Raw genomic sequence first — 12,921 nt, 5'->3', positions numbered from 1 at the left:
TACAGTTACTATTATATTATCATGCTATACATTATACTATACAGACACAGAGAAACTGTAAGAAAATAGAAATAGAAAATAAAAGTATGCAAGAAAAAAAGTGAATTATGCTACAATATATAAAACAAGAAAATATAAATATAAGGAAAGATAATTAAGAAAATAAAACAAAAAATAAATTAGAAAATGTAAAAACATAAGAAGAGATATGTTGTGTAAGAAATAGAAAATATGAAATAATAAAACAAAAAATTAATAAGAAAATATAAAAATATAAGAAGAGATATGTGTGCAAGAAATAGAAAAATATTAAATATTTAAAAAAAAATTTTTTGAAAATATAAAAATATAAAACGAGATATGTTGTGCAAGAAATAGAAAAATATCAAATAATAAAATAAAATAAAAATAAATAAGAAAATATAAAAATATAAAAAGAGTTATGTTGTGCCAGAAGTTAAAAAAAAAATGAAATAAGAGAATGAAATAAAAAATAAATGAGAAAATATAAGAAGAGATATGTTGTGCAAGAAATAGAAAAATATCAAATAATAAAATAAAATAAAAATAAATAAGAAAATATAAAAATATAAAAAGAGTTATGTTGTGCAAGCAATAGAAAAATATGAAATAAGAAAAAATAAAATTAAAAATAAATAAGAAAATATCAAAAATATAAGAAGAGATATATTGTGCAAGAAATAAAAGAAATATTAAATATACAAATATGTGTACAAGATATATAAGAAATTATATTCCTTTTACAAATTAACATGGAGATGCATGAATACTACAAGGCCTACTACTACTACTACTACTACTAATAATAATAATAATAATACTAACGTGTTGTTATTCATCTAGCTTATTTACTTGAGATGGTTTGTTTAGATTAATTTAAATGTAATATTTAACAGTAATTTACATTTATACCAAAAAAAAGTTTATTAGATTTTATAAAAAGCTTTCGTGCAGACCAGATATTGTTGTAATCAGTGACGATAAATAATCAACAATTAATCAAGTCTGCGGTCTGACTACCACATTTTTATTATTTTATTAATATGTGGTGTGATTTGTTCCTATAGCTGCCATGTCATGTGAAAAGTAGCTTTTATTTTAGGCTATTCTCCACTTAACAACCAAAACGCGTTATTTATTTACGCATTTATTTACTCGGTTGCTTTTGTTTGTATTTGCTGTTTGTTTACTCGCATGGCAGCACTGTGACAATGCTCCCTCTGTCTCTGTGAGGCTTACATCATGCCAGGGTGCTCCTCCTCTGTCCTGCCGCTGTCTGTTTAAGCACCTTGGAGAACTCCGCTCCTCAGCAGAGCGCACTGCGGAGGCTGAATCGGGATCGTGCGTAAACCTACGTCAAATCCGCACGGAAGCACCAAATGCTGCACTGGCTGGGCTGCCTCTCCTGCACCCCTTTGTTTATGGTTTTGGCTCATGGTTAACTGTTTGAGGTTTTGCCTGCGTCGCTTTATAAGCTACTGTAGATCCCTGTCTCTCTGCTCGCTGCCTGGATATCAGAGGTGTGATGGAGGCTGCAGGGCAGATTTAAAGTGATGCTTCATATTCATCCTGCGCTTGGTAAGATGACAACACCGTGTCTTGCGTATTTCTTTCCTACACTGAGGCTGTTTTGCACACGCAGTGAAGCACCTGTTAGCTGTGTAGCTGTGCCATGCTGTGGCGTAACAAGATGCTCATGTTGTTATTTTATCTCCATGCTGTAGATCGGGTTTCACCGGATTGGCCGAGGCAGATGCCATTCAATAGCTCCGCTCTCCCAGCGTGCATGGGTCGTGTATAAACAGCATGGCCATCACACATTCCACTGGGTCTAAATATATCTATTAAGGCCACAGGAGGGGGAGGACTGGTGTAGGGGGGCTTTCACTGTGGTGGTGAACTCGCACCACTTCAATTATCTTCCACAGATTGACAATCGGTTGTTGCACCCACAGAGGAGAAACTTGGCCCTATCCAAAACATGCCCTCCAGTTATACTGTGAGATCCAGGGCGCGGGAGAGAAACAGCGTCCTGAGCAGACCTGAATTCATATCCCTGAACCAGCCGCTCCGAAGCGGCGGAGGTGGAGGTGTCGGTGGCGGTGTTGGCCTCTCTGAGAGCCGAGGCAGCTCGAGGCGACCGAGTCAAATCAAGCACCAAACAAGCCAGCCGAGCGAGGAACCTACCGACAGTGGCAGCAAGGACAGGAGAGAGCCCAGCAAGATGCCAGAGGAGGACTGCATGCAGCTGAACCCTTCATTCAAGGGGATAGCGATGAACTCCCTCCTCGCCATTGACATCTGTCTGTCCAAGCGCATGGGGGTGTGCGCCTACACGTCGTCCTCCTGGGGAGGCTGCCGCTCCATGGTCGCCCTGTTGGCGCTCACCGGGCACGGCATCACATGGATCATTGGCACTATCGTGTGTCTCACCAGGAGTAACACTCTGGCTGGACAAGAGGTCCTGGTCAACCTGCTGCTTGGTAAATGCCACACTCACCACCGACCTCTTCAAACGTCAGTAGTAGCTTAATACCCAGCATGCACCACACAGGAGGAGCAAGACATGCACTTAAAATCTTTACTTTTGTGGGGTGAAACTGACCCACATTCTGTCTTTGTCAAAACTTGAAACAGGTGACTGCACCCTGTTTTCTTTTCACCTGTGAATCAGTCAGCTGTCTCATTTAGGCTACTGTATTTTCATGACAATATGGCAACTTAACTTGCTCTACAAAGTATGAATGCATTATTTATTAACCATTGTGAAGCCATGAGCTAAAACGCAAACATCATAAATACTTAATAAGTTCAAACTCATGCACTTAATGATAAAAAAACACCCTTGTTAATCACTGTCCCTCAGCAATAGACAAAAGCAGCAACTTAAGACTTTGCAAAAAAAGTCAACAGGATTTTGTATTGCATTTTGACTTAGACTGTTTTTACACACATCACCTACAATCTGATTCACAGATACCCAGCTTTCTCTACTCAGGGGTCACTCTTGCAAAATGCCAGGAGGCTAGGGGCCAGTTAATAAACATATTGTGTAATAGTGTATAATAAATTAATTGCCTGTTTTCAACATTTAATTCTTTGCCATCCTCACTTACCTTTGCCAAGAGGTAAATCAAGTCACAGCTGCCATATGCAGCTAGTCACAACAATCCTGCACAGGTCAGGTGTACGCAGGGGTGTTTCTAGGATTTGATGACATGCTGGGCATAGCCTAGACCTCTGCCAGGGGTATCCTCCCCTGGCAGTTTTTATATATATATTATATGTAAATAAGCTCTATTTTTATGGTTTTATTATGCACTTTAATACGTCTTTTTACATTTTTAAGGGACACTTACCTTTCTGGAAATTTTATGCTTTTCTTTGTTTAGGTTAAAGTGCTATTAATAAGCTGATGGCACACTAAAATGTAAGTGAATTCCACCAGAGATAAAAACTCATAATTATACCATTCTCATATGGTTCTAAGAAAACTCCGACCAATCATTGCATTCGGTGGCCGAGCGTCCTGTCTTATTATGAGTTACACCTTAACATTATGTAATGTAACAATAGAAAAGACAAAAAATCGTAATTATAAATATCAGGTATAAAATCCATCATCAATGCAAGTCTCCTTATGTGTGTTACATTAAATCAGATTGAATATGCCAGCTTGAAAAGGTGTGTTTTCAGACGGGATTTGAAAGTGGAAAGGGAGTCAATATTGTGAATGTTGTGGAGTAGACAGTTCCAGAGGCGGGGGGCCAGAACGGCTCAACCCATGGTGGTCAAGCGGGCAGATGGTGATGTGAGTTGGAGTGCAGAAGAGGATCTAAGAGTACAGGAGGGTGTGTAGATATGAAGAAGTTTAGGGGCCTTAAAGTTGAGAAGCAGAATCTTGAAATAGATGCAATTTAACAGGAAGTTGTTGAAGTTGCTGGAGAAGAGGAGTGATATGATATGGAGGGGGTTCTGGTAATGATACACGTGGCTGAATACTGGACCACCTGGAATTTCCAATCCAATATAGCCATGCAAAAAGCACTGACTCAAAGGAAGCATTTTTGCAGTGCTGAGTTGCATGAGATTATAAAATGGTTCATGATATTTGCCAGCCATCTCTATGTATTACACAGTTTTTGATTAAATCAAATTAAAATAGCATGAATTGAGGACCTGTATTAAGTGCACATGTACACACACGCACAGTCTGGACCCAAACACAGATTATTGACAAACACACAGTACAAATCTCCTGGCTGTGGCCACGTTGAGCTCTGATTGGAGGCCAGTAAATCTCTGGATTTAGGACACTGTTGTATTGTGTTTGCGATATTGTCCGGCCCCAAATGCTTGTTCATTATTTGTCGGCCCAGGATCATTTCTGGTCTGTTGAGGTCTGTCAGGAGAAAATCTACAAACACGCTGAACAGTGGGTGGGGAATTAATATTTAATGCTGACTGAAATTGTGTTTTGTTTTCACCTAAGAGGAAAGTAATCAGCCAAGACTGGCCTGTCAGGTTTGGTTTAATTCAGCCTGCTGTCACGAGCGTATGAACGGTGCAGCGCAGAAATATTTTCCATATAGTGTTTTGAAGTGACTGGGACTGTGTGCAAGACTACTGAGCGAGTCAGACACTCCCAGAGCAGACCTTGACTGTGCAGATGTTCCCGTCCTTATCAGCTGAAGTGTAGCTCTGCTGTGGTGTTTTCTGGTTTCTTCTTCTGTGTTTCTCAGTTACTCCACTTCCCAAAGAATCTTTCTTTACCTCATCCCATGCACAATCCCTTTGTACATTGATTCAAAAAGGAACATCACCCGCACCTGTTGTCCAGATAAGATAAATGAGGCAGAGTCTTGTTGTCCTCTAAATGCTCAGTTCTCTTTATTGTAGTCAACGCCTGCATGGGAGGTGACAGGAACAAACAGACATGATGAGGCCATGCTCGTTACTCACGCAGCTGTTGTCTGTAATTAATTTTTCACCATGCGTGGTGGAACAGATAGCTCAGTATTTAGCATTACATTTCAAGAGGGCTTATCTGTGTGCAGCTCTTGACTCTCAGTTAGCAGAATAATTTAGCAATGCCACAATCCTTTAAAGCAGCTATAACCAATATTTTTATATCAACAAAGGATCATATGACTACCTGTATGTAAATGGAGACACTCATAGTGACAAAACCACAGAGAATTATCACCCCACTCTGCAGTACCCTTCAGCTCTTCTGGGATTTGTAGCGGCGTTCAACTCATTTTCACTGTCCGGCCCACAACTTTTCTGTTTTTGTTCACTCTTACCACTCTTATCAAGAACTTTTTTGGCCACAGTTGGCAACTTTCTTCAGTGAAATGCGTGGAGCATGTAGTGGCTGAAGTGATAGATATGGTTGGAGGAGACCAAAAGCAAAGCTAAAAGGAGACTAAATACTTGACTCAAATGCCACTGTTGCTTCTTATTTGCTGGATGAGTAAAGTTCACTGTATCAACATAAAAGGTGATGATATGTCAGTGCTGTGTTTACAGCTTGTTTCCACTGCCGCCACGTGACCAAATGATCAGTAATTGCAGGTGTTTAAACAGGTATTTTCACATCAAATGCACAACTTTTGTGTTGTGCATTATCTCAGTTTAAAGGGATAGTGCACCCAAAAATGAAAATTCAGCCATTATCTACTCACCCATATGCCAAGGGAGGCTCAGGTGAAGTTTTAGAGTCTTCACATCCCTTGCAGAGATCCCAGGGGAGAGGGGGTAGCAGCACAACTCCACCTAATGGAGGCTGACGGCACCCCAGATTCAAATGTCCAAAAACACATAATTGAAACCACAAAATATCTCCATACTGCTCGTCCGTAGTGATTCAAGTGTCCTGAAGCCCCGACATAAAAAGTTGTTTGGAAAAACATCATTTGAGCTCTGTTTTTAGCCTCATTGTAGCCTGTAGCTCTGACTGCCTCTCTGTGCACCGTGCTTACATGTGCGCGCTTGCGCGAGACTGTGAGACATGGGCACCGCCTTCATGTGTGTTCATGTGCTTTCGCCGGTCTCGCACGCCTGTGCTTTCAATTATGTCTTTTTGGACGTTTGAATCTGGGGCGCCATCAGCCTCCATTAGGTGGAGTTGTGTTGCTACCTCCTCTCCCCTGGGATCTCCGAAAGGGATGTGAGGACTCTAAAACTCCATCAGCATATGGGTGAGTAGATAATGGCTGAATTTTCATTTTTGGGTGCACTATCCCTTTAAACTGAGATAATGCACAACACAAAAGTTGTGCATTCGATATGAAAATACCTGTTTGAACACCTGCAATTACTGATCATTTGGTCACGTGTCATTTTGTGTCTCTCTGTGGTTGTTTTGCCCCTTTTTGTAGTTATTTTGTGTCTATTTGCAGTTCCTTTGTATCCTTTTGTGGTCATTTTGAGTCTCTTCCTGGTTGTTCGTGACATTTTGCAGGTGGGGATCGGGGTTGGGGTCCCGGGGCCGTAAGTGCCTAACACTTAGGGTTCCCTGTATTGCAACTGATGTACTGACTACAATGAGTCAATTAGAGTCTGTGGCAGACACAGCCTTGTTGACAGTGGAAGCAAAGCATAGCAGTTGTTAGTACTCCTCCATATAAGCTTGCTAGTGTGAGAAACAGTGTGTTTGGGATTTCCCCACAATGCAAGTTGATGTGTGGCACCCTGAACAATTATCTGCCCACACCTGTTGCACTTCTTGGAGATGAGGTTTCTATTCTCTGTGTAGCAGTTTCCTCTGAAACAGTAAATCTAAGTTTGAGATCTGACTCACTGATGGCGTGTGTTTTTGACAGTTTATGTGTGATCAGAGACTGTGTGCTGTGTGACTCAGGGGCTGACATAAAACATGTTATTACACCGTGCTGACTGCAGTTGTGATGTATGTGCTGACGATGTTTCACAGCTAAAATCACTGGAACACTATTTACAGTGACAGCACACACCACAGATAAGAAATCTTGGCGGGGACGAATGATTCACGCAGTCTGCGAGCAGGTGTTTTGGAGAACACAACTGGGATTTTTCAGGGAAAAAACAGGCAAAATGAAAAATCAAATTTTGCTTATTTATCCCCACAGTCCTACTGAGACAAAGTGAATCATCACTGTTGCTTTAGTCAGCTGAAGGGCACTACAAACAGGCTCGACCTTACTGCTGATAATATGATGCCTCACTGCTTGGCTCACCTTCTGCCTCCGCTCTGTACTTTTGAGATGTGGACTGCCAGAGGGCACCATAGGGCCCGACAGCAAACTCCTCTCTCACATTTCACCAGTATCATTGTCTGCTTAGCTCATGTCCTGAACAATTTTTCCTTTTCTTTACTCTTGTCCCTTCATCTCTTCTCTTGGCATTTACATTTTTCTCCCACCTCACCAGCCTGCCTTTGAAGAGCTGGAGCAGAAGTTTAAAATAATGGCCCTGTTAGGACAGGGAGTGGGCGACTGGAATGAGAAGTAGGGCAGCATAACCAATATGTTAGACAACTGACAGTTATTTAGCGCGTGGCTGGCTGAGTGTGTGTGAAGATGGCAGACTTAAACTGAGGTTAAAGATGGCGATGGTGGAGATATTTTTGGGAGTGCTATAGAGCTATAAAAGGCATCCACAAATGTCTGGCATGTGGACTCATAGCAAATGCTTCTCGGTATTGTAAGCTTTATCGGTTATTCTCGGTCATCAAGATATCGGTTTACATTTGAGCCACAGTTGTTTTCTGCTTTCTTTGAAGACTCACTGCATTGTAAAAAAAAGTCCAGATAAAACCATGCTGTCAACTGAGGCAGTTTGTCACCCTCAGATATTAATCATCTGTATATTACTCTGATCACTATTGTTCTGTGCAGCACTGTTTACATATGTACCAAGACTAAGAGTTTACAGGCGTGCTAACAGCTTTGTGAGGCTGTCCCTAGGCATAAAGGGGCTTTGAGCTAAATGCTAACTTCAACATGCTAACATGCTCATGTTTCAAAGGTATAATGTTTACCATGTACACTATCTTAGTTTAGCATGTTAGCATTTTACATTTGCTTATTAGCAAATTTGTGGACTCAAGTCACCTTACCTCACCTATGACTCATGACATCACTTGGACTTGAGCAGTTTGACTTGAAAACACTTGATAGCCCAAGCCAATATGTGCAGAGTAATTTACAGACATGTTTCCAATATGTGATGAGTTAAATACAGTACATCATATACATGCCAGGGCATAAACATACAAAATTCATTGTGTTTCGGCAGTGGTTGGTAGTGCTATATGCTATGAAAGTGCAATGTCAGCACTGCTTTTTCATGATTAAGTTCAGCCACACCTTTAACAAAAGATGCTTTAGCATCACTGACTTGACTCAGGACTTGTTAGCCTTGACTTCGGACTAGATGCAGGACTTGTTAACCTTGACTTGGGGCTTGACTCCAGACTTGTTAGTTATGACTAAGGACTTAATTTAGGACTTGCCTGTCTTGACTTGGGACTTTTGACTTAGGGCTTGACTCTGGACTTGTTAGTTATGATGAAGGACTTGATTTAGGACTTGTCTGTCTTGACTTGAGACGTTTGACTTGGGACTTGACTAAGGACTTCCCTGTCTTGACTTTGGACTTGACTGAGGACTTGACTTGGGGCTTGACTCAGGACTTCCCTGTCTTGACTTGACTCAGGACTTGACTTGGGGCTTGACTCAGGAATTCCCTGTCTTGACTTGACTTAGGACTTGACTTGGAGCTTGACTCAGGACTTCCCTGTCTTGACTTGACTTAGGACTTGACTTGGGGCTTGACTCAGGACTTTCCTGTCTTGACTTAGGACTTGACTTGGAGCTTGACTCAGAACTTCCCTGTCTTGACTTGACTTAGGACTTGACTTGGGGCTTGACTCAGGACTTCCCTGTCTTGACTTAGAAATTAACTTAGGACTTGCCTTTCTTCTTTTGACTTGACTTGAGACTTGTCAGTCTTGACTTTGGACATGACTTTAGACCTGTCAGTCTTGACATGGGACTTGACTTCAGACTTGCCTGTCTTGACTTGGGACTTGACCTGGGACTTGTCAGTCTTGACTTGGGAGTTGACTAAATACTTGTTAGCCTTGACTTGGGGCTTGACTCTGGACTTGTTAGTTTTGATTTAGGACTTGATTTTAGAACTTGCCTGCCATGATTTGGGACTTGACTCCGGACTTTACTTGGGACTTGACTTAGGACCCGTCTGTCTTGACGTGGGACTTGACTCAAAACATGCCTGTCTTTGACTTTGGACTTGACTTGATACATGTAAGTCTTGACTTACTTGACTTGGCACTTGTCTGTCTTGACATGGGACTTGAGTACAAAGACAGTGTTTTGCAACTCGTGACTTGTAAAACAATGACTTGGTTCCACCTCTGCTAATTGAATTAACATGAATTAAAGCAGAGGCCGATGGGAATGTCATCAGTGTTGCAGGTTTTTTAGACCTGAACCATTTAAAATGGTGAGCTGATGATGGGGAGAATGATGGGGAGCACAACGTTATTACAGTTCATCCTGAGGGCTGCTTTAATGTCTGCACCAAATGTCATGACAATCCATCCAATAGCTGTTGAGACATTTCACTCAAAAGCACAAAGTTGAACCTCATGGTGGCACTACAGGGAGGGTCAACTACTACTTTCAAGTAAAGGATCCTAATCTTTCACCACAGTTATAGCATGTCTACACAGTTGTTTTTGCCTGTGTAATCTAACTCCCTTTTTTTCACGACAGCCCTCATTCTTGATGTCATGACCGTTGCTGGAGTCCAGAGACTGGTGAAGCGCAGGGGACCCTGGGAAATGACGCCAGGCTTCATGGACTGCGTTGCCATGGACATCTACTCCTTCCCCGCTGCTCATGCCAGCCGGGCCGCCATGGTCTCCAAGTTCCTGCTGTCCCACCTGGTCCTGGCTGTGCCGCTGCGCATCCTGTTGGTGCTGTGGGCCCTCCTGGTGGGCATGTCCCGGGTGCTGCTGGGGAAACACCACCTAACTGATATGGTGTGTGGCTTTGCGCTGGGCATGCTCCACTTCAGCTTGATGGAGACGGTGTGGCTCTCATCAAGCACCTGTCAGACTCTTATCTCCATAAGCACATTCAGCTGGAGCCCCTTTTTCTGAGCTTTTAATACGAGGCTCTGCTAGCACACAAGGTTCATTTGATACACTGTCTCTGCAACGTAAAGGACTTGAGGTCTTATGAAGTTATTTTTGTAAGGGTCTGAAGTTCTTATGGGAACAGAGAAACATTTGTATTTGGATATTTGGAATCAGATGCTGGCTTGCATGTAACAGCCAAGGAAAGCAGGTCACAAGACATTACGAAACCTTTATAATGCTTCACAAATCCTAGAACCTTCAGTCAAACCTACTAAAACACACCTTGAACTGAAAATGTACATGAAGGATTTTCTTTTTAGATCTTTTAATTCTCATGCATGAAAAGTGCTACCATCCATCCATAACTGAACCTCTTTCTATTCAACAAAGTCTCTCTTGAGTCAATATGCCACTTCCTCTTTGCCATCTTACTTCCTTTTATCTTCCTTTCCTGCTACCTCTTCCTCTATTCTCCTTTTTTAAAAAAAAAATATCTATGCTCTTTTTTGGTATTGTAAAATACTTAAACCTTGTTGAGCACTGAATAGAGTTTGGTGTAGGGCTGTATTATTGGATGTAACTCTAAAGTGTATAAAGTAATTGTCGTTTGGATATTCCACATTGATGTTATTGATTGGCATGACTATTATGTTTGTATATTTCTGATGGGATTCTGTTCTTGTTACTGAACGTTTAATATGAACTTGTTTTGATGCCACTGAATTTAGCTGCTTGTGTTAAACAAAATGTCATGTGCAGGAAGAAATATTTTTCTTACAGGGTGAGATATCATTTCCTTTCAACGTGCCATGTGATTTCATGAGTTCTTTTTTTAGAAGACATTTCTCTTCAGCTCTAACAGATGCTTATGTTTTATTGGTGATGGTGCCCCACAAGACAAGGGAAGTTTTGGACAACTTTTCTGTTTGGATTTTTTTTTTTAATGGACCTTCGAAATGAGTTTTGGTTTTTTTTGTGGCAAACTTTTTTTGTGGTTTGGTGTGTAAATACAGTTTTGTGTACATTAATTCATTTTATTCTGTACAGGGACCTGTATGTCATGTTTTTACTTTGTTTTTCCATCTCATTAATAAAACGAGGTGGTCTGTCAGTAAAACATGGATGCCTCTGTGTTTCATTATTTTTATATATGAACATTCATTCATTCATTCATTCATTCATTTCCATAACCGCTTATCCTCTTGAGGGTCGTAGGGGGGCTGGAGCCTGTCCCAGCTGACATTGGGCGAGAGGCGGGGTACACCCTGGACAGGTCGCCAGACAGCGTTGACATGTAGAGACAGACAACCATTCACATTCACACCTAGGGACAATATAGAGTCACCAATTAACCTGCATGTCTCTGGACTGTGGGAGGAAGCCAGAGTACTTACTTACTTACTTAGGCCTTTAAATTCCCTGAGGAACACAGGCCATTGACGAAACTCCTCCATCCTCTTCGGTCTTATGCCCTCTTTGTCAGTTGTTGCCATGACAGCCCTTCTGCCTTCATCTCCCCCTCTGTGGTTCTTCTCCAGGTGGCTTTAGGTCTCCCTTGCTTCCTCTTGCCTTGCGGGTTCCATGTTAGTGCATGAAAGAAGGAAGCCGGAGTACCTGGAGAGAACCCACGCTGACACGGGGAGAACATGCAAACTCTGCACAGAAGGGCTCCCAGGAAACCTCTTGCTGTGAGGCGACAGTGCTAAGCGCTACACCACCATGCCATACATATATGAACATAAGTATGCATATTATAGTTGAAATTGTTTGTTTTTATAGTTGTTTTCAGTGTGAATGTGTGATTGTGTGATCTTGCCATTCATCCGCAACACTCTGTCTACAATACAAGGTCTGGCAAATATTTTTAATTTAAATTTGGGTGAATCCGTAAGCCGACTAGAGAGCAGAAAACCCAATATAATTTGAGGAATGTTTATGAATCAACTGAATCCTATAGACAAGTGGTTCCCAACTGGTGGGTCATGGGGCCATTCTGAATGGACCACAAGTGACTTGCAAACATGTCAAGTTTGCAAAAAACACTCTGTTTTCAAGTACAGTGAATTTCTGGCACAGAGCTGCATTTTTTGAAGTGCTGTTTCCTGCTGTAGAGGGAGTGACTAAAGGACAGCTACTTGACAAAGAGCATACTACCTTACCAACATGGCCAAACTCAAGTATGACACTGTGGGACCTTGAATTGATGACTAAGGAGCAATCTGGACCCCGTGGCTGGACCAGTTGGGAACCACTGCTATAGAAAGCTTAACTGCTTATATAGAAGCAAACTTTCTGCAACAAATTGTTCTGATGGCTTTCATAATCACATGGACTGTCAGGCCTCACATGGTGCACAACTTGGTCAGCAAAAGAATAAAGAAGTGTTAAACCATAAGTGATGAGACAGCTCTGACAAGGTCATTGTACACCTTCTGGCTGTGGTAAACTTAAGGGCTAAATTCTATAAATATATCCTACTTATTGCACAGAATGTACTTCACGTAAAGCAACATTACATCCTGACATAACTAAAAAAGAAATGCAAAGATCCTCTATTACATCTCAGAGCAGTTGCACAGCCGCAAGAACACTGCAGTATGCAAAGGAGGGGTTAATTTGACAGAAAGCTTTAGTAGTTTTATCAACAGATAGTGCTTCAGTCCAGTCCTATAGTTGCCTATTAACTGCATTCATGTGATTTTAGACCAAATACTTGACTATCAGAGCAAACAATGTACAATATTTCTGAC

The 12,921-nt window shown here is 41.4% G+C and overlaps 1 protein-coding gene across 1 annotated transcript; it reads left to right on the top strand.

Moving 5' to 3' along the window:
- Nucleotides 1-1,062: 1,062 nt before the first annotated feature.
- LOC117269300 (inactive phospholipid phosphatase 7) lies at nucleotides 1,063-11,290 on the top strand. Its single transcript, XM_033646235.2, has 3 exons — nucleotides 1,063-1,599; nucleotides 1,746-2,504; nucleotides 9,804-11,290. Exons 2-3 carry the CDS (start codon nucleotides 2,003-2,005, stop codon nucleotides 10,190-10,192), a joined length of 891 nt encoding a protein of 296 aa, XP_033502126.1. The 5' UTR covers nucleotides 1,063-1,599; nucleotides 1,746-2,002; the 3' UTR covers nucleotides 10,193-11,290.
- Nucleotides 11,291-12,921: the final 1,631 nt, after the last annotated feature.

This window comes from Epinephelus lanceolatus, chromosome 19 (assembly GCF_041903045.1).
Source record: "Epinephelus lanceolatus isolate andai-2023 chromosome 19, ASM4190304v1, whole genome shotgun sequence".
Lineage (NCBI taxonomy): Eukaryota > Metazoa > Chordata > Actinopteri > Perciformes > Serranidae > Epinephelus > Epinephelus lanceolatus.
The sequence above is the reverse complement of the archived record's forward strand: the minus strand, read 5'-3'. Positions and strand labels throughout refer to the sequence as shown.

Excerpts from the sequence above, each read along its gene's own strand:
- LOC117269300 (XM_033646235.2), top strand. The coding sequence starts at position 2,003 with ATGCCCTCCAGTTATACTGTGAGATCCAGGGCGCGGGAGAGAAACAGC. Across the intron at positions 2,505-9,803 it reads CCTGGTCAACCTGCTGCTTG|CCCTCATTCTTGATGTCATG; the intron begins GTAAATGCCACA and ends TTTTCACGACAG.